Below are 21,414 nucleotides of genomic sequence, written 5' to 3'. Positions count from 1 at the left end.
ATGGTGCATTAATCAGCCATGGAGAGTCCGTCAGGGAGCTGAAGAGGGTGGATAGCCTGATGCATATGCAGACCATCATGGGTGAAGATGAGGCTGTGTTCGCAAACTGCTAACAGCTACATTAAAAGAAGCATAGGCTCATCTCGTTCAGCCAACAAATTTCACGTGGAAAGACTGCAGGGTGGACATGAGTGCCAAGAGGCCTGCCCAAAGTTACTCATGCAGAGGCACAATGGCCACCTCCTCGGAACATGGGTGATTCTGCCATATGTGGAAATAATTGCGTTCTCTGGTTACTTTCAAGCGCAGAAAACCAGCAAAACCACTTGCCCCATATGTAGACTGAGAGATGCATCAGGCAACCTTGTTTGTGAATTGGTGCTTTTCTCAGTGGAATAGGACATTTATGTTTGGGGAGGGGGTCATAGCTTGGTGACGGAATCCATGCTTTGAGTGCAGAAAGATTCCCAGGCTGAACCCCCAGGATCTCCCATTAAAACGGTGGCAAGTGATGGGAAAGTTCTCTGCTGGAGTCCTTGGACAGCTGCTGCCAGTCAGAGCAGAAAGTACTGAACTAGGTGGAGCAGTGATTTTGTCTTGGCTTTATGGAGAGGGACCGCAGTTCAATGAAAGAGCGCCAGTGTCGTGTGCAGAAAATGTCAGGTTCAGTCCTTGCTCTGTCTCCATTTGAAAGGATCAGGTTACAGGTGATGTGCAAGACTGGCGATTCACTGCCATCCAGAGTGGACCTGGCTGCGATAGATGGCCAAATAGCCTGAAACTTGGCTAACTGAACTTGGTTGGATGCAGTGCAACCCTGTGTCCTTTATCACGGGTCTAGATTGCATAGCTACAGGGAACCAGGTAGAGGGCCTTTTCGGTAGTGGCACCCGCCCTGTGGAACGCCCTCCCATCAGATGTCAAAGAGATAAACAACTACTGTACCTGACATTTAGAAGACGTCTGAAGGCAGCCCTGTTCAGGGAAGTTTTTAATGTGTGACATTTTAATGTATTTTTAATCTTTCATAGAATCATAGAATCATAGAGTTGGAAGAGACCACAAGGGCCATCGAGTCCAACCCCCTGTCAAGCAGGAAACACCATCAGAGCACTCCTGACATATGGTTGTCAAGCCTCTGCTTAAAGACCTCCAAAGAAGGAGACTCCACCACACTCCTTGGCAGCAAATTCCACTGTCGAACAGCTCTTACTGCCAGGAAGTTCTTCCTAATGTTTAGGTGGAATCTTCTTTCTTGTAGTTTGGAACCATTGCTCCGTGTCCGCTTCTCTGGAGCAGCAGAAAACAACCTTTCTCCCTCCTCTATGTGACATCCTTTTATATATTTGAACATGGCTATCATATCACCCCTTAACCTCCTCTTCTCCAGGCTAAACATGCCCAGCTCCCTTAGCCGTTGCTCATAAGGCATCGTTTCCAGGCCTTTGACCATTTTGGTTGCCCTCTTCTGGACACGTTCCAGTTTGTCAGTGTCCTTCTTGAACTGTGGTGCCCAGAACTGGACACAGTACTCCAGGTGAGGTCTGACCAGAGCAGAATACAGTGGCACTATTACGTCCCTTGATCTAGATGCTATACTCCTATTGATGTTGGAAGCCGCCCAGAGTTGTTGGGGAAGCCCAGCCAGATGGGCTGGGTACAAATAAATCATCATCATCATCATCATTGTAGGCTTGTTTTGACTTTCTCTCCTTTCCCTCGTCTGCGCCTTTGACTTATTTTGCTTCTCCTTTTCTTTCAGGACCCCCGATTATCAGCTTTAATTTTTGACAAGCTTCAAGTGCCTGAATACTTACAGAAACCCAGGAGCGAAGGGGAGAGCAGGTGTGATGTCTGTGCAGCTCACCTGAACCAGCTGAAGCAAGAAGCCCTCCAGGTCATCCACAACCTCGACCAGGCCAGCTGCCAAGACGCAGCAGACCCCATACAAAGTGCCACGGCAATGGCTGCTGTGTTGCCAAGGCTGACCTCCCAAAACGTGGTCACTGTGTCCTCTCAGAGGGACGTGTCTCTCATGGCCGGGCAGGTGGGCAGGCAGCCTGGCAAAACTGCAAGCCTTTTCTCCGGGACGGAGAGGAAGAAGGGAATTGGATGGCCGCAAGGTGCAGGCGGGTTCCCAAACTCTAGCGTTCAAGTGACAGTGGCTCCCGGTGGCCTTAGCGGAGCGTTGAGCTCAGTGACGATCCAGGCTCAGCAGTACCTTGAAGGGATGTGGAGTATTTCCAGGATGAACAGCTTTCTCCCTCAAGCTTGCCTAGTAAGTAACCGATCACTTGGCCTTTGATGTTCCAGAAAGGATGTGTTTTCTTCCTGTTTGGTGGGTTTCAGAAAACTCCTCTGCAGGTTAATTCCAGAGCTCTGGCTGCCCCGTTTTAGCCCCAGAATGGGTCTTTCCTGGAATGATGCTGCCAGTGCGATGCTTGTGCTGCCCCAGGGAGGATGATTTCTGTTACCTGTAGTTTTAGAACAGGAGGAAGAAGTGGAGCAGTGGCTTTTTAAATTTAGAAACAAATGAGAAACACCCAACACCCCTAAAACCAGCAAATCAGGTCTAAGACAGTGGTGGACCAATGAGTGTCAAATTGGGGATGTTTCACTGCAGGTCTTTAGACATTATTCAGACAACTGATTCCTTTGCGTGGTGGAGTGCCTCCTTTCCAGCATTCTATGTGACACTTGTTGTTGTTGTTTAGTCGTTTAGTCGTGTCCGACTCTTCGTGACCCCATGGACCAGAGCACGCCAGGCACTCCTGTCCTCCACTGCCTCCCGCAGTTTGGTCAGATTCATGTTTGTAGCTTCGAGAACACTGTCCAACCATCTCGTCCTCTGCCGTCCCCTTCTCCTTGTGCCCTCCATCTTTCCCAACATCAGGGTCTTTTCCAGGGAGTCTTCTCTTCTCATGAGGTGGCCAAACTCTTGGAGCCTCAGCTTCACGATCTGAGCACTCAGGCCTGATTTCCTTCAGAATGGATAGGTTTGATCTTCTTGCAGTCCATGGGACTCTCAAGAATCTCATCCAGCACCATAATTCAAAAGCATCAATTCTTTGGTGATCAGCCTTCTTTATGGTCCAGCTTTCACTTCCATACATCACTACTGGGAAAACCAGTATGTGACACAGTATGTGACACAGGTCCTCTTAAATAGGGCCCCATTCACTTGATCCTTCCCTTTCAAAAGGTAAGCGAAAGAACAACAGTTGTGTGAATGTGCTGCCTTCTTAGAACGCCCTACAATTGCAGGTTGCTTTAGATAAATGCTGTAAGGCAAGACAATGCACCTGTTTCCCCATCATGCAGAAGAGTCAATTGACCATGTAAACTCTTTATTGGCACCAAGTATGTATGTTTAGAATTGCACCCTAAGGCTGCAACTGTAGGCATGCTGACACAGGCATGAATCCGTGAGACTTACTTTTAAGAAGACAAAAGACAGAAGTACTGTTCTTGGAGGACATGGGGGGGGAGCTGGTGTGGAGGACTCCCTGATCCTGAATGGGGTAACTGTGCCCCTGAAGGACCAGGTGTGCAGCCTGGGAGTCATTTTGGACTCACAGCTGTCCATGGAGGCGCAGGTCAATTCTGTATCCAGGGCAGCTGTCTACCAGCTCCACCTGGTACGCAGGCTGATATCCTACCTGCCTGCGGACTGTCTCACCAGAGTGGTGCATGCTCTAGTCATCTCCCGCTTGGATTACTGCAATGCGTTCTACGTGGGGCTACCTTTGAAGGTGACCCGGAAACTACAACTAATCCAGAATGCAGCAGCTAGATGGGTGACTGGGGGCAGTTGCTGAGACCATATAACACCGGTCCTGAAAGACCTACATTGGCTCCCGTTTCCAAGCACAATTCAAAGTGTTCGTGCTGACCTTGAAAGTCCTAAATGGCCTTGGACCAGTATACCTGAAGGAGTGTCTCCCCCTCCATCGTTCTGCCCGGACACTGAGGTCTAGCACCGAGGGCCTTTTGGTGGTTCCCTCACTGCGAGAAGCCAAGTTACAGGGAACCAGGCAGAGGGCCTTCTTGGTAGTGGCGCCCACCCTGTGGAACGCCTTCCCATCAGATGTCAAAGAGATAAACAACTACCTGACATTTAGAAGACACCTGAAGGGAAGTTTTTAATGTATGACATTTTAATGTATTTTTAATCTTTGTTGGAAGCTGCCCAGAGTGGCTGGGAAGCCCAGCCAGATGGGCAGGGTACAAATAATAATAATAATAATAATAATAATAATAATAATAATAAATTATTATTATTATTATTATTTTATTATTAAGATAATATGGTTAGGATTGGCCTGAAATTCCGTGTTTATATAACTGGCTGTATTATTTCTTTGTCCCTGTGTTAGTTTTGCACCAGTGACCGTGTTTGGTATTAGAAGTGTTCAAGAGAATGCTTTAAAGTAGTCTTCTCCAGCTGGTGCCGTCTAGAAGTTTTGGACTACAACTCCCATCAGTCCCAATTCCTGATGGGAACTGTAGTCCAAAACATCTGCAGGGCACGAAGCTGAGGAAGACTGCTTTAAAAGGGGGTGGGTAGGTTAAGCTGCCTTTTGTCCAATTTTACTGTGTTTGAGCTGTCAGAGTATTGAAGTAAAACTATCCCTCTGTAGCAGTTCCACTTTATGTGATCAGGCTCTGAACTTGTCATAAAGGTAGCCTGGTAATCCCCCTTGACGCCTGTGTAAATAATTACCGTCTAGAACCAGTGCATTTTCTTTGTCCACTGAAGAGTGTAATTATGAATGCTACTTTTTCGTAATAGCTTTTTATTCACCCCAAAGTTAACAAACTGGAATACAAACTGTACATGGTTTAGAGATAATCCTCGCATGAAGTATGACAGCTGTTCGAAACTGAATGGCTTCACTAAACTCTAGGAAAATATTGAATTAAAAGTGCAGGATTTTTTTTTAAATTAAAAAAAAAAATGTAATTACCTGAGTTGGGCTTTGGTTGGGATTCTAATAGATATAGATATTAATCTCTGAGCCTACTGGAAACGCGCAAATGGGGGGGGGGGAGAGTTCCTTTGTATATTCCCAGCTAACTGTATTTAAATGCAACGCAAAAGAGAATGGATAAAGTGACTGTCGCGAGGGCAGTAAAATCTTCATAGTAAACGGAGCACGGTTTGCAGATGGCTTTTTCATGCAGTATGTGCCAAAACAAAAGTAATGGCGTGCTCTGAGGCAGGGGTGCCCAAACTTTTTTCAAAGAGGGCCAGATTTGATGAAGTGAACATGTGTGAGGGCCGACCAAAGTTGTTGGGCTTTTTAAGAGGATTTTACCCCAGGACATATGCTGCCACGGGGGCCGGATTAAATCGACCTAAGGACCTAAGGGATCTTAGTGAAAATGGGCTGCATGGCTTTCTGCACGGAAACTTGGGGTGCCTGATCTTATCCCAAAAGGGATTCAGGGAGTCTCCACACTGACATTATTTCACAGGAGGGATTCAAGTGCATCCTGGGACTTTAGGTTTGCACAATTGAAGTGGATTAAAGGGGTTCTATGGGACGCAGGTGGCGCTGTGGGTTAAAGCCTCAGCGCCTAGGACTTGCCGATCGAAAGGTCGGCGGTTCGAATCCCTGCGGCGGGGTGCGCTCCCGCTGCTCGGTCCCAGCGCCTGCCAACCTAGCAGTTCGAAAGCACCTCCGGGTGCAAGTAGATAAATAGGGACCGCTTACCAGCGGGAAGGTAAACGGCGTTTCCGTGTGCGGCTCTGGCTCGCCAGAGCAGCGATGTCACGCTGGCCACGTGACCCGGAAGTGTCTCCAGACAGCGCTGGCCCCTGGCCTCTTAAGTGAGATGGGCGCACAACCCCAGAGTCTGTCAAGACTGGCCCGTACGGGCAGGGGTACCTTTACCTTTACCTTTAAAGGGGTTCTGCTGCCCTAGCACAACAAACCCACTCTAAAGAAGAGCTAGACTTCTTGTGGTTTGGAGAATGGAGGGGAAATGGATTCAGAAGTGTGGGATGCATGAATAACTGATGGGAAGATATTAGGTTTGCCATATGTCCGGGAAAACCTGGACATGCCCTCTTTTTGGGGGCCAACATGCCCATTTCCCCAGCTTGGGCTGGCAGCAGCTCAGACTGTCCTAATTTTTGCTCTTCAAGAGATGGTAACCCTAAGATACATAAACACCCCCACAAGCAAATCAGGATGAATGCTCTTTGCCATATTGATGGTCCTCTACCAAGGAATGTAATGGCAGGGCAGGTTTGCAAAGGGCCATTAAACTTGAAATACAATTTAAAACCAATCACGATGAAGCATGTACAGTCATACCTCGTGTTGCGTTTGCTTCAGGCTGAGCGTTTTCAGGTTGCATCCTGTGGCGACCTGGAAGTACCGGAAAGGGTTACTTCTGGGTTTTGCTGCTTGTGCATGCGCAGCCGCTCAAAATGATGCCATGCGCATAAGCGGCAGATTGCGACCTGCGCACGTGCAGATGCGGGTTGCGTTATGCTCATGTTGCGAATGGGGCTTCAGAACGGATCCCATTTGCAACCAGAGGTACCACTGTATACATGTTGCTAACATCTCTAGCCAAAACCAGAGCTTTAGAGGTTTCCACAAATGTCACTCAGCATACGTCGATTAGGACTGAAGGCTGAAATTGTGCAAAAGGAATTAGGATGAATTAAGCTACTGGGGCGGGGGATGTGGGTGGCGCTGTGGATAAAACCTCAGTGCCTAGGACTTGCTGATCGTAAGGTCGGTGGTTCGAATCCCCGCGGCGGGTGAGCTCCTGTCGTTCGGTCCCAGCTCCTGCCCACCTAGCAGTTCGAAAGCACCCCTAAGTGCAAGTAGATAAATAGGTACCGCTTTATAGCGGGAATGTAAACAGCGTTTCTGTGTGCGGCACTGGTGCTGGCTCGCCAGTTGCAGCTTCGTCACGCTGGCCACGTGACCCGGAAGTGTCTTCGGACGGCGCCGGCTCCCGGCCTCTTGAGCGAGATGAGCACGCAACCCTAGAGTCGGTCACGACTGGCCCGTACGGGCAGGGGTACCTTTACCTTTACCTTTACCTTTAAGCTACTGGGGCAACTCCCCCCCCCCCCCCCCGTTAAGCATTTATGCAGGTATTTTTTTCAATGGTGCACTGTCTTATATATAGTCTATTGAAAAAAGCTGTATGATTTGAAGGCATCTAATAAAAATAATAGTATTGGGATTGAAAACAGTTTGGTGCCTCTTGAGTATTTGAATATGATAGTCTGCTGCCTTGATCCAGTGATCTTGATCCTCCATTATGGGGTGTGTTTTTCCGCTCCCAAAAAAGCTTCTCCAGGCACTCTGCTGGAGAGAGCAAACTCATATAGCTCTTTGTTCACTTAAACCCAATTCTTATCTTACTGGTGCACTGTGCTTGCTGCTTTCCTGTTGCTGTATTCTGTGCTGAGGGGCCTCAGGAATGGTTAATCATACCCAACAGATACTTGGGTAATCAGGTGGATTGAGTACCCATGCAGGCTCTGGGATCTGTAGCCTGAGGGTAGCTGTTAATGGTGATAGAGTAGAATGTGGTCCCTGTTAGTCATGTTGACGGGTAAGATGAGATGAGATGATAGTCAGTGTTATGGAGAGCCAGAATCCCTTACAACAAATAATACAACAAACTTTGAACCAAAGAGGAAGCTGTGGCAATAAATAAAGGACTAACAACTTTTCAAGAAACACTGAGGCAAGGCAAGTTTGCTGTAGTGCTCAGCTGATGTTTACCTAGTCAGCAAGTTAGCTTATAGACTTTGCTGGTAGAATTTGGGTTACAGAAAGGCCCTGCGGGGACAAAGAAGTAATGAAAATACAGTATGTATACTGCCGTATGGAAATGAAGTAATGAAAGGAGAAGACATGTCTCTACCTCCAGTATGATTCATGTTTCACAGAGCAGAGAAAGTAAATGTAATATGTCTTGATATCCCGCAGAACCTCAACTGAAATCTCTCTCTTGTGCGTGAATGCTGCGGTCGGATACATACATAACTGTCCAACACAGAACTGAGATAGATATTATTCTGTATGATTTAATGGAAAAATTCAAGGATAGAGAATTTGTAAGGTAAAGGGACCCCTGACCGTTAGGTCCAGTTATGACCGACTCTGGGGTTGCGGCGCTCATCTTGCTTTATTGGCCAAGGGAGCCGGCGTACAGCTTCTGGGTCATGTGGCCAGCATAACTAAGCTGCTTCTGGCGAACCAGAGCAGCGCACGGAAAGACCGTTTACCTTCCCGCCGGAGCGGTACCTATTTATTTACTTGCACTTTGACATGCTTTCGAACTGCTAGGTTGGCAGGAGCAGGGACCGAGCAAAGGGAGCTCACCCCATCGCGGGGATTTGAACCGCCGACCTTCTGATCAGCAAGCCCTAGGAGCTGTGGTTTAGACCACAGCGCCACCCGCATCCCACCCACTAGAATTTGTACTAGTTAATAATTGGAACTTGCAATAGTTCTCAAGATCAATGGGTGGAAGGAGTGCAAAGTGAAGTGTCTGAAGCAGGAGTTTGTAAAATTTTGGGGAACCTCTGCTGGCGGAACCCAGAGGTTCTATGGAACCCTGGTTTGAAAAACACAAACATTACCCTTATCCATGGACATTGCACAGGCCTGAGGTGGGCCAGGGACACTTAAAGGTAGATGGGTAGTCATAATCTTGTTCCTCCTCGCTAGGCATAGCCTCTCTTCTCCATGGAATTCTCTGGCTCGGCCCATACTGTTAGAAAAGTGCAGAATTCATTTAAATTAGGTACATTTGACCATTTGTCAGATTGGTCCTTTTTGAGAAAGACTTGACTTGGTTTCCTCTTTCCCAGTACAATAAGGAGGGTGGATGTCCTGAAAACGTCTTTATCCCAGGCATCCTGCCAAAGAAAAACCCTCCCAAACAAACAACCCCCTCCATTTGATCTTTTCTCACCTGCAGGCCAAGTGGGTATTATTACAGTCTCTCGTAAAGGGACATGCCCAAACTAGCTGCGGCAGCCAGTTGAGCCAACAAGCACCAGTAATCATACCAAAAATGGTTGGCCTAGATTTCACCTGTTCCTATCATGGGCAGGCTTTCACACCAGGTGTGCATGAGAGAATATTCAGAGAAGAGAGGACATAGAATGAGGCCCTTGCGTCAGGCAGTCATGGTACTAAAAATGTGCATGGCTTGCGTATGGTGGGGCTGCGAGAAAATTAAAAGTTTCTGGGGATGTATCCATGAGGAGCTTAAAAAGATGTTTAAAACCTCTATAGAAAAGAAACCAGAGGCGTACTTATTAGGGATCCTAGGCAAGGACATCCCTCGACGTAAGAAAAGGCTATTTCTGTATGGTACAGCCACAGCCAGACTACTACAGGCTAAAAATTGGAAGGGGGGATACTATCCCAACAAAGGAAGATTGGATAAGTAAAATGTGTGATTTTATAGAATTGGCAAAGTTAACGGGAGCCATAAGACACCAGACAAACCAGAAATTAAGATTAGAATGGCAGTGTTTTGGAAGAGTATATGAAAAAAACACTGTTCCAAAGACAGTATGTTGATATGCATAGACTAAGTTTGTAAAGAAAACAAGGAGTCAGAATAACTAAATCGATTATTTATAGAGTAATATTTAAAAGACGCAAAATTAACATGACACTTAAGCATAAAAATGTCGAGTACTGGTGGAGGGAAGTCACATGGGTGTAATTTTTTTGGGCATTGGATATTGTATGGTATGTATTGTGGCTGTATCTCCCCCCCCCCCTCTTCTTCTTCCTTTCTCTTTAGTATTTGTGGTTAATTTGTATGTGAACAATGAATGAATGAATGAATGAATGAATGTGCATGGCTTGTTTGAAGGGTTCAAAGACTTTTAGGCCAGTTGTTATTTCCATTTGATGGCTGTGTATTAGGCTAAGCTAATAAGGCGAATACAGCAGCAGTTTGTGTGTGTTTGTTTTAAAGAACATGGTAGTTCTTTAAAATAGTATATTTAAGAAATTCACGTTAAGGCAAGACCGAGTGTGCTGCTAAATTTCACTGCTCTTTTGTTCAAGTTCCAATAAATATATTTTCTGTGTATTACCAACACACAAAAGTTTCTCGGATAAGGGATGCTTGGCTAGTTGTGACAACCCAACTTGTGGAAGAGGCTGCACAGATCATACTTGAGGGCTTCATAGACTTTTCCAGCATTTTTTGTAATCATTCTTTTTGAAGGAATTTATTGCAAAACTGACGAACGGTTCGGCTGTGCTAATTGGAAGAGATTTATTGCGCTGCTGCTAAATGATGTAGCATTGTTTGATGGCAAAAAGTGTATAAACTAGTACAGTGGGATGCAGTGGCATTGAGTGTGGCTTTTAGTTACCCCTTTCTCCCATTTATGTGTATTATTGATTTTATTTCACTGTTCAGGCGGTAATGGATTTATAATTAGAATACAGTCACAGCAATCAATGATGAGATTATTGGGCATATAAATAGAACTTTTGAGACTAAGGTGAGGTCATTTCCTGCTGTAACCAAGGATCAATCATTGGGGGGTTGTTGAGAATTTTTAAGTAGCACTTGCAAGATTTAAGATTGAAATGGCTTCAGAGAAATAAATCCAGACCTACTGCTTACTTGTAAAAAAAAATCCCAATGGAAAGGATTGCTTTATATTTCTAGAGCAGGAGTAGAGAACATCCTTCAGCCCGACTCTACAAATCTATGATTTTATGATTCTCTGATCATGGCAAATTAACACGACCCTAGATTTCTCTCTCTCTCTCCCCCCCCCCCCCATCATTTGAAAACCACGAATACAAAATCCCGAAATTCCTTTTTGAATTTAGAGCAGTTCAGAAATCAGTTTGGGATACCCTGCAGTTTGGGAGGTCCTGAGAGTGCAGCTCACAGACACATCTGAACGTGCTTGCAGATGTTGGGCTTGTTCCTTCTCTGGATCTTGGCCAACATATGTATCCGGTTACATCTGGTAAGATAACTTGAGCAAGTATTGAACAGCTTGGATTTTGAACTGTAATGAGGAGGTTGGTGATGCAATGAAAGCAAGCCGAAAGCAAATGGCTCTCCCTCACAACCTTGGAGGTGTTTGCATTGTCCTGCCACCCATCCCACCCCTCCTCCTTTATCAGTAAGTGGAGTTAAATGACAAAAGCGGCGACAAAACTGGCGGCTGTGTATTTTTGCCTGCCTCGGATAAGTGATTAATTTTGATCAAAGTGGGTTTGTGGAAGCATATTGAGCAACTGGCTGAAGGAGCACCGTCTCAGCTCAACAAAAGCCGAATGTGTATTTCTAATGTGTGTCAGTAAATAGAGGTCAGGCAAGGTTTCTTCCCCCCCCCCCCAACACCCCCCCTAAAAAAAAAAGCAATTATAGCAGGTTATATTACTCCGGCATAAATGCTTTGGATAGAATTGGACCTGAAATGATGGTTAAATCACTTAGAATGCATTACAGGGAGTGATTAATAAATGGAATAAATACATGTAAATAAATAAGCTTTGTTGTTGTTTATTAAACATGCATGCCACCCTTTATTCTAAGATCTCGGGGCAGTTCATTGCACAAAAATACAACCACAAAATACACAATATCATCATCATCATCAACAACAACAACTCCCCAACAACAACCACAACTCCCCCATGTTAATGCATGGCTATCTCATATTGGCATCCCTATCCCTGGAAAAGACCCTGATGTTGGGAAAGATGGAGGGCACAAGGAGAAGGGGATGACAGAGGACGAGATGGTTGGACAGTGTTCTTGAAGCTACGAACATGAGTTTGACCAAACTGCGGGAGGCAGTGGAAGACAGGAGTGCCTGGCGTGCTCTGGCCCATGGGGTCACAAAGAGTTGGACCCTGAACAACTAAACAACAAAATCTTTGACCCTTGCTGCCTGCCCACTGGGCAGGATGCCGCCTCATCCAAAAGTAATAGATACTCTAAAAAGAGAATTCTGAATTGGATGATAGGCAGATGCACAGGGGAGCCGAAGCTCTTGCCTGCATCCTTCCTTATGCATCCTTGCCCGCCTCCTCATTTAGCAACTTATTGTCTCTGCTCTTCCCTGTCTCCCTAAAGGAGAGACAAGAGAACAAGCAGATAGGAGAAAGGGAACCAGAGGCTCCTGCTTTCCTGTGTTGCCTGCCTGAGATCTTCTCCAGCTTTCTCTGAGGCATTTTCAGCAGAGTTCTAAAAGAGCCGGGAAGCCTAGCCTGGCTTTCACCTAGCCAGGTTGTGAGCAGCATGTGATTGCAGGACATGTTTTGTTTAGAAAAGCCCCCTGATTCACCCCTTCCAGGTAGAGCTGGGTGTCCCCAGATGCTGTAGGACTGGGACTCTTATCATCCCCAGCCATAGAATAAAAGACTGGTAGAGTTGGAAGGGACCACAAGAGTCATCTAGTCCAACCCCCTGCCATGCAACATGGGGCTCAAACGCAGGACCCTGAGATTAACCGTCTCGTGCTCCACCGACTGAGCTAGTCATAGAATTGTAGAGTTAGAAGGTACCCAGAGTGTCATCTAGATGGCCAGCTGCTAAGAGACTGCAATCTACTCACAGAATAAAAAACCGGCAGTGATCTACTCCTTTTTTGGGGGGGAGGGTTTCAGGTCAAAGTTGCTGAGCTTTTTTTAGGGAGGAAAGTCCCGGTTTTTTTTAGGGGTTCAGGGAAAAGTTGCTGAGCTTTTTTAAGGGGGAAGGTCGCTCACGGAAAGATCACTAAGGAAACAACCAGCCTCACTGCAAAAGCTCCGTCTTCCATTCTGGGGATTGTGCAACCATGGAGTGCGGGGCGAGGGGGCAGGGACCGATTCTGTTTTACCACCACTGAGGAAAGGGAACCAGCGATCGACCGCAACCTACCAAAACCTCCCAGGGATCTACCAGTAGATCACAATCGGCTTGTTGGACATACCTGATCTAGACCATGGGTAGGCAAACTAAGGTCCAGGGGCCGGATGTGGCCCAATTACCTTCTCAATCCGGCCCACGGACGGTTCGGAAATCAGCGTGTTTTTACATGAGTAGAATGTGTGCTTTTATTTAAAATGCATCTCTGGGTTATTTGCGGGGCATAGGAATTCGTTCATCCCCCCCCCCCAAAAAAAAAATAGTCTGGCCCCCCACAAGGTCTGAGGAACAGTGGATGGCCCCCGCTGAAAAAGTTTGCTGACCCCTGATCTAGGCCAATCCCCTGCAATGCAGGAATCTCAGCTAAAGCATCCATGACAGATGGCCATCCAACCTCTGCTTGTTGTTGTTGTTGTTGTTGTTGTTGTTGTTGTTTAGTTGTGTCTGACTCTTCGCGACCCCATGGACCAGAGCACGCCAGGCACTCCTGTCTTCCACTGCCTCCTGCAGTTTGGTCAAATTCATGCTGGTAGCTTCGAGAACACTGTCCAACCATCTCGTCCTCTGTCGTCCCCTTCTCCTTGTGCCCTTCATCTTTCCCAACATCAGGGCCTTTTCCAGGGAGTCTTCTCTTCTCATGAGGTGGCCAAAGTATTGGAGCCTCAGCTTCAGGATCTGATCCTTCCAGTGAGCACTCAGGGCTGATTTCCTTAAGAATGGATAGGTTTGATCTTCTTGCAGTCCATGGGACTCTGCTTAGAAGCCTCTAAGGAAGGAAGTGCTTCCTGAAGTTTAGTTAGAATCTCCTTTCTTGTAACCTAATTGGCCGGCTTAGCTAGTGGTCAGGGATGATGGGAGTTGTAGTCCAACAGGGTTTTTCTGGAGCCCCAAGGCTGAAGAAAACTGCTGTGGATAATCCTGAGCTAAATGGGCCGACAGCCTGAATCTTCAAGAGGCACATATAGTAGTAGTGCGAATGATATTTTTTAAAACACTTGCAGTGTAGAAATAATAAAAGTGCAGAACTCTGTTTGGAGGGATGGCTTCTGTGGGATTGCTCTGTGGGTTTTATTCACCCGGGGCGCATCGTATACATAAAAGTCTGAGAGGTGCATGTTTAGGCACAGACAGCAAAGACAGTTTTCTTGTTACTGGGCCACAGCTGCAGGTACTAAAACAACTACAGAAGTGAATTTTAGTCATAAAGTGCCTCTTACGCTATTTTATAATGAGCCCCGATGGAAACATTGTCAAGGAGCAGTAAAAAGTTTATGCTGGGAAATGTTTCCCCACAAAACAGCATAGGCTGTGCGCTTGGCATACTTTTTATGACGATCTTCTCGGTCTGTCAGGGAAGACTATTCCTTGGCCAAGTGCGTATGCTTGTCTCACGCTAGCAGGGAAGGAGGTTTTACAGCCTCTGGAATTACCCATAGGGAGTCTGATTTACGTCACATTTGTTCCCATTAATGGTGGTAGGTCATAAGAGCTTTAAGGTGAAATATGTTGAGGTGATGCCATTTATTCCCGTTTCATGCGCAAGCCGTCATTTCTGTGAGGATGCAAACTTGTTCAATTAGCTGCGGCCATGGGGTGCTATATTAGCTTAAGTAAACAAAAGCTCTTCATATTTGTATGCCAGGGTGCTAAGTCGGAACTGGATTTTAAAAAATCTATGAAAATGTAAACCGTTGGACTTCTTTTCACACTGCTTATTCTGGACTTGCAGAGTAGATTCAGTGCTGTGAGGACTCTTTGAAAGAATCCAGAGATTCCTTGGAAACTGATCAAGGACAACCCAAGACATTGGGTTGTCCTTGATCAGTTTCTGGGCAAAAGACTGGGCAAAAGACAAGATTCTCCCTCCCTTTTTGCCATGTCATGTACAGAAATCAGCTGGCCTGACAGTTGAATCTTAACTTGACACTGGAACAGGACACTGTCCACATCACTTTTTTCCCTTTTAATGGGGTATTTTAAAAATAATAATTGTGCACCAGCTAGAAGACATTGTGCACCATCTAGAAGACATTGTGCACCATCTAGAAGACATTTGTTTACGGACTGTATAAGATGCAGCCAGCCAATGAAAATAAGGTAGCAGTGGTGTGTGGTCAGCACATGGAATGGCTTCCAGTTGTTTAGATCAGCAAGCCCATTCTCATTATTGCCTGGTAGAAGGTAGCAGGCAACCAGCTTGACCCAACAATCCAATGTACCATAGGCTAGCTTAGGGGGTGTAGGGTAGGTTGTGTGGCACACACAACTGCCCTCCAGCAGAAGGGTGTGGGCCAGGGGCTCATGAGGCACAGCTGGGTGTAAGGGGCCTGTGGCCTATGTGAGATGGTCTCCTCACTCTGCCTAGTGGCAGGGCTAGCCATGTTTGGATTCCCAACGAGATGATCAGTCATGGCGGACTAGTTTCCTGAATGATAGCTTGCTCACATTATCATTTTTCTCCTGCAGTATTCAGCCTCAGGGGAGTGTTCTTCAACCTTAGGCCGCCAGACTACAATTTCCACTGTCCCTGACCATTAGCTTTGCTGGTTGAGGCTGATGGGAGGTGGAGTCCAATGACATCTGAAGGGCATCAGGTTGGGAAAGGCTGCTTTAGAGCACGGTCCTTTATTGGGCTCCTTCTCTGGAAGAGTAGAGCAGCCAAGTTTCAGCAAGAAGTAGCCAGATGGGCTTGTGGAAAATGAGATGGGGTTTCCTGACATTAATTCCTGCTAGATCGCTTTCTGCCAATCACAAAGGCACCTGTCATCAGCTTCTGAACAACTAACACCCAAGTGCATCGTTGTATATTGCTTTAAGCCTTACCATCATGAGTGATGCCTGAATATTACATTGATTGACATGTAGTAAGTGCCAAAGATACAAGGAAACCCCAAAGGCGGTTTCATTCCACATCTTTTCTGCTGCTTCCTGCAGTGAGACATGGGGTGGGACACGCCAGTATTTCCCTTGTTCTGGGGCCAAGTTTGCTAGTTCCCACTTCCCCACTCCTGATCCCACCAAATGCAGGACCTCCTCAGAATGGCAGTGTGCATGGGACAAGGATTAATCTTGTTTCTCTGCGCAATAATCTCCTGATTCTGTTCACCTACAGCCCTGCCTAGAAAACAACATCTTCCCATGTTGGTTAAATGTGATCACACATTTAATGTGAGGTGTAGTTAGATCTCATGGCACTCTAATCGTGAGTTAAGCCATGAATCAACCCTCTAAGGTGGGCCACTCCAATTATCTTCTCATGAGAGATGGGATGGCAGGCCTGGAAGAACTCGGTGTGTCTTGAGATGATCAGGAGAACCTTACTGGTTTACACTCATCTGGTCAAGCAGCCTGTTTTCCACCATATGCCAATGTGAAGTCCGTACCCAGGACACAAGGACAAACGCTCTCCCCATTGTTGTTCCTCAGTGACTGGGATTCAAAAGCATACTGCCTCTTGATATCATCACTTGGTAGCTGTTGTTAGGCTCATCCACCATGAATTTGTCCTACACCCTTTTAATGTCACCAAAGTTGGTGGCCATCACTACAAATTGTGCAATCCAATTCCATACTATTTTCATTTCATTTCAAATTTATATCCCGCCCCTCCTTCCCAAGGAGCCCAGGGCGGCAAACGCACAAGCAATATGACATCTAAATACAACACAGACTGGGGAAAGCCTCTATTTAAAAGAATTGTGAGAAGAGAATGACTGCTCCATGCACGCAAGGCAGATTTTGGCTTGTGTTTCGCCAACATTAGCCCTCCATGCCACATGGGCTGTGTGAAATTCTTTCTCTTGTCTGTCCTGAGCATTTTCTCCACGCTACGAATAAATTTAGATCCATCCCCCGCTTTTTGGTTGCTTTAGACCAGGGCTGTCCAACTTCCAACAGACTGCGATCTACTCACACTATAAAAAAAACTGGCAGTGATCTACCCATTGAATTGACCAGAGTAGTTGAGCTTTTTTGGGGCAGCCAAAGTTGTTGAGCTTACGGCTGATATGAGGTTTGAACAAGGTTTTCAGGATGCACACAGGCTTGCATTTTATCATTCCTTTACTGCTACCCCGCAGTCATGTCCCAGGGAGACTTGACAGTCACCATGTGCCTGCAACAAGGGATCCGCAGTCTTATCATGCTGTTACAAAACTGTTGGAGAGGATTCTTCAACTCTGGGGCAGGGGGTGCCGTATTTAATTTCGCCCTCACTCTTGTCAGCACATGGCAAAACTTGTTTAACCTCTGACTCTGAGGGTGTTAATTGAGTAATTAAAGATTTAGTGGAGTGATATGGATCATCTGTAGATGTGTTATTTCGCTAATTAATTTATCTTGGCAAGCCCGAAACCATTTCCCCTCCTCTTTCAGCAATCAATGCACACACTCTTGCAAAAAACCCTTCCGTTGATACAAACCAGGCTTGTAGAACTAGGTTTTGTTCTTGGCGGATGCTTGGGCATTGTTGTATGGGCCTACATATTTTGGGGTGATGAAGGTATATCTGTTGACACTGGAGGTCAACAGGCCCCTTTGGACATTTGAAAAATGAAATAAGTTGCTTCATGTTGTCTGACTTATGAGGTCCGTGACTATTGTCTGCTGCGACTGGCAGTGACTTTCCAAGGTGCTTTAAACAACTTTTCCCCTTGTCTATTTTTATTAATGCCAGGGACTGAAGCTCTGGCCTTTTCCATGCACAGCACATTCTCTGCAACTGAGCAAAGTACCGTTCAGATTTGCTTTGCACACACTAATGCAGTAATGTGTGTAGGACTTTTATCAATTGGTGGTGCCAAATGACTGGGCTACTTCCTCAGGCCAATATCTTATGAGGCTAGAGAAAGATCATATGAGAAGCATTTCTGCCCTACTATTGCATATGGTAAACAGGTTTCGTAGGGTTTTTTGGCAATGTTTCAAAAACCTGGTGCACCTGTTTAGCCAGAAATGGCTGTGGGACAAGAGAATATAGTGTGAATTGGCCTTTAGCTGAGAAGGTTCTGTTGTGGATGCAAAGCCCTCTTTATACTCATTATTTGCCTGAAGGGGGCATTATGTAATTACTGGTGAGTAGGGGATCCTCTGGCAGCAGTCACATGGCTTGTCGATCATGTATTAGTATGCTTGTATGTGATGGTTGGACAGTGTTCTCGAAGTTACAAACATGAGTCTGACCAAACTGCGGGAGACAGTGGAAGACAGAAGTGCCTGGCGTGCTCTGGTCCATGGGGTCACGAAGAGTCGGACATGACTAAACTACAACAACATGCTTGTATGTAGTGGCGAAACCTACATGTGAGCAACCACTTTTGTATAGGCTTACAGATGATGGTCTTAACATGTGAATATCTGGACAGATGGCCCGCTCCGTGCCTGAATTTAGAGCGTGTTTAATTTTTCAACCTTCAAATTCCAAAAATGAGGGGTGCTAAAAAGTTGTAGCATGACTTGGGAATTCAAAACATATTTTGGTTAAACATGATTTAGTTTTGCTTGGTAAGTAAACTGTGTGTAAAAATGCACAGAAATCATTAAAAACGATTGCCAAAATCTTGCAGTTATGTTGTTGTTGTTGTTGTTGTTGTTGTTGTTGTTGTTGTTGTTGTTGTTTTAGAATTACCTGACATTTTCAGAAAGTAAAATTAAAATTATTTGGTTTTCCAAAAACAGTTTATGTGCTTCTTTGTCAAAAGTAGACTTACCAAGCTAAATGTTGTCCAATCACAAAAAATAGCAGATTTGAATTTCTCACACCCAAAAACATATTTTGAAGACCTTTCACTGAAGAAATTTGCAAAAAGTACACTTCACCCCCTAAAATGACACTCCCTAGTGCCCCATGCCAAGGCTGGAGCCAAGAGTATGGCCCCAATTCCCAGTAATTGTGTGGTGCCTCCTTCACTCAAGAAACACACAAAAAGGGCTTATGTCTCTGGGCAATAGATGCAGAGCAGTGGATTTAACTAACTATAGAAAAGATCTAGCACGTCACCATAGGAGATGGTTGTAAAGCATGATCTATAGCATTGTGGATTTTAAAGTTTGGTGGCATCCCGGGGAGTATTTAATTGCATTTGTGCTTCATTACAACGCTGTCTCTTTTTGCCTAAATTTATTTTAACTAATTAGTTTGAAATGTCAGAGTAGTATTTCAGACGGCAGAAACATCATCCATTACCATTCACGGAGTCGTTAACCCTAGCTACAAATATGTATTATGGCATCTCCTCTAATTAAGGATTTTCTAAACGAATTCCTGGACTCTACTTTTAGCAGTCCTTCCTAAAAATAGTTTAAAAATGAATTGCATTGATCTCTACATTCGCATGAATAGTGTCTTGCACTGGGGGAATCAAGACAAAGGATGAGGTTATGAATGACTAGTAGTCATGATGGCTATAAGCTGCCTGCAGAATTAGAGGCAAGGCAACTCTGAATACCAGTCAGTGGATAACAATACAGTGGTACCTCAGGTTACAGATGCTTCAGGTTACAGACTCTGCTAACCTTGGGTTAAGAACTTTGCTTCAGGATGAGAACAGAAATCGTGCTCCGGCGGCACAGCAGCAGCGGGAGGCCCCATTAGCTAAAGTGGTGCTTCAGGTTAAGAACAGTTTCAGGTTAAGAACGGACCTCCAGAACGAATTAAGTTCTTCACTCGAGGTACCACTGTATCAGGAGATCAGGAGAGGGCTGTTCCCTCACATCCCATTGTCCACTTTGTGAGTTTCATAGGCATTTCTGGTTGGCTGTGGTGGGAAACTGGATAATTGACTAAATAGGCTACATAGTGTTTTAGCATGTCCTGAAGCCATGCAGACCCTGTTGTTAATAATAATAATAATAATAATAATAATAATTTAATTTATATACCGGCCTTTTTCAGAAGATCCCAGGTCGGTGTACAACATTAAAAACACATTACAGATGTATTAAAATGTAATAAAAACCTAATAACAAGCATACTGATAGGCAGCCCAATAATAAAACAGTCCTCATAATAGCAGTCCTCTCCTCCACACTTTCCCAGGCCGTAGATGATTTAATAGCCATAGGCCTGGGTAAAGAGGAATGTTTTTGCCTGGCATTATTATTATTATTATTATTATTATTATTATTATTTATACCCCGCCCTTCCTGGTTCAAAAAACTGGGCTCAGGGCAGCTAACAACAAATTTAAAACACTTAATTGATGCAACGAAAAACAGCATAAAATACAGTATAAAACGTGAATAACAATAAATTCAGAATTCAAAAATCAATTTAGGGCGAAAATCCATCCAATAAACATTAGATGATCACCAGGGCTAGCTGGCTAAATTAGTCCTATTTGAGCCAGTGAGGAGACCAGGGGAGAATTAGCTGTGGGATCCCAGAGCAGGTAATCTTCATAAAAAGGGGAGGGGGAGGGAAGGAAGGGGAATAAAAGATCAGACTAAGTTCAAATTGAAAGCCAGGTGGAATAGCTCTGTCTTACAGGCCCTGCGGAAGGAAGTTAAATCCTGCAGGGCCCTGGTCTCATAGGACAGAGCATTTCACCAGGTTGGAGCCATCACTGAGAAGGCCCTGGCCCTGGTGGAGGATAATCTGACTTCCTTAGGGCCCGGGACCTCTAAACTATGATTATTCATGGACCTTAAGGTCCTCTGTGGGGGATACCAGGAGAGGCAGTCCCATAAATACGAGGTCCCATAAATACATGTCCCGTGAAGACATGTAACGATGGCGCCAGGCGAGTCTTCCACAATTGGGGAGCCACTACAGAAAAGGCCTGTTCTCCTGTTGCCACCTTCTGAACCTCTCTGGGATGGAGGTACATAGAGAAGGACCTTGGATGACAAGCACAGGGTCCCGGTCTGATCATATGGGGAGGGGCAGGGGGCTGGAGTAGATTTGGTCCCTTCCAGCTCTATAGTTCTAAGTGGATAGACTTCATTGCGGCTGGAGAGACCGTAGCTTTGAGGTTAGAAAGCCGGGTGGGAGCTGCAAGCATAATCTCTGTAGAACACCTCTGGTTTAAATAGGGAAGGGTTGTCTTAATGACCCCCTTGTGTTAATCACCATGCCCTCAATATGAATAACTGGGTATTTATATAACTGGGTGTGGGTTCTAAATCAGGTTGCCAGAACAGGCAAAGATCTATTTGCACACACGGCTTTGCAGGAGGTTAAAAAAAATAAAATAAAAGTAGCTATCTCCTCTGAGAATGAAAACACTTGTGAAAATGTGAGCTATATGAAATGTGGTGTGTATCTGTGAAGGCTTTTATATGTTTGTTTGTAGGTGTCTCTCTCCCCCCTCCAAAAGAAATCAATGTTTTTACTCGGTTCTTTTGGCTGCTCATGTGGAAAGATGCTACAAATGTGCCCGCTTGGTTTGTTCCTCTTAAAACAGATAGTGCTTGTAGATGATGCGCGACTGAGAAATAATTCCTGACAGTTATAACTGAAGCAGATAAACCGTTCTGCCAGCCACCGAATAATGCCGTAAAACAAAAAGGGTTCTGCTTATCGTT

At 45.4% G+C, this 21,414-nt stretch overlaps 1 protein-coding gene and 1 long non-coding RNA gene across 3 annotated transcripts in view; one reads left to right on the top strand and one right to left on the bottom strand.

Moving 5' to 3' along the window:
- Positions 1-21,414, bottom strand: part of LOC307209025 — a 442,352-nt gene that overhangs the window by 129,930 nt on the left and 291,008 nt on the right. The window lies entirely within an intron of this gene.
- KIF26A (kinesin family member 26A) overlaps positions 1-21,414 on the top strand; it is a 163,686-nt gene that overhangs the window by 71,589 nt on the left and 70,683 nt on the right. For both annotated transcript variants that reach the window (XM_079980029.1, XM_079980030.1), the window contains exon 3: positions 1,763-2,278. In XM_079980029.1, the coding sequence (XP_079836155.1) occupies positions 1,763-2,278 (516 nt within the window). The remainder of the gene's footprint in view (positions 1-1,762; positions 2,279-21,414) is intronic.

Source organism: Podarcis cretensis (assembly GCF_951804945.1).
Source record: "Podarcis cretensis genome assembly, chromosome: 1".
NCBI lineage: Eukaryota > Metazoa > Chordata > Lepidosauria > Squamata > Lacertidae > Podarcis > Podarcis cretensis.
Note: the sequence above shows the minus strand (reverse complement) of the source record. Positions and strands in the feature narration are given on the sequence as shown.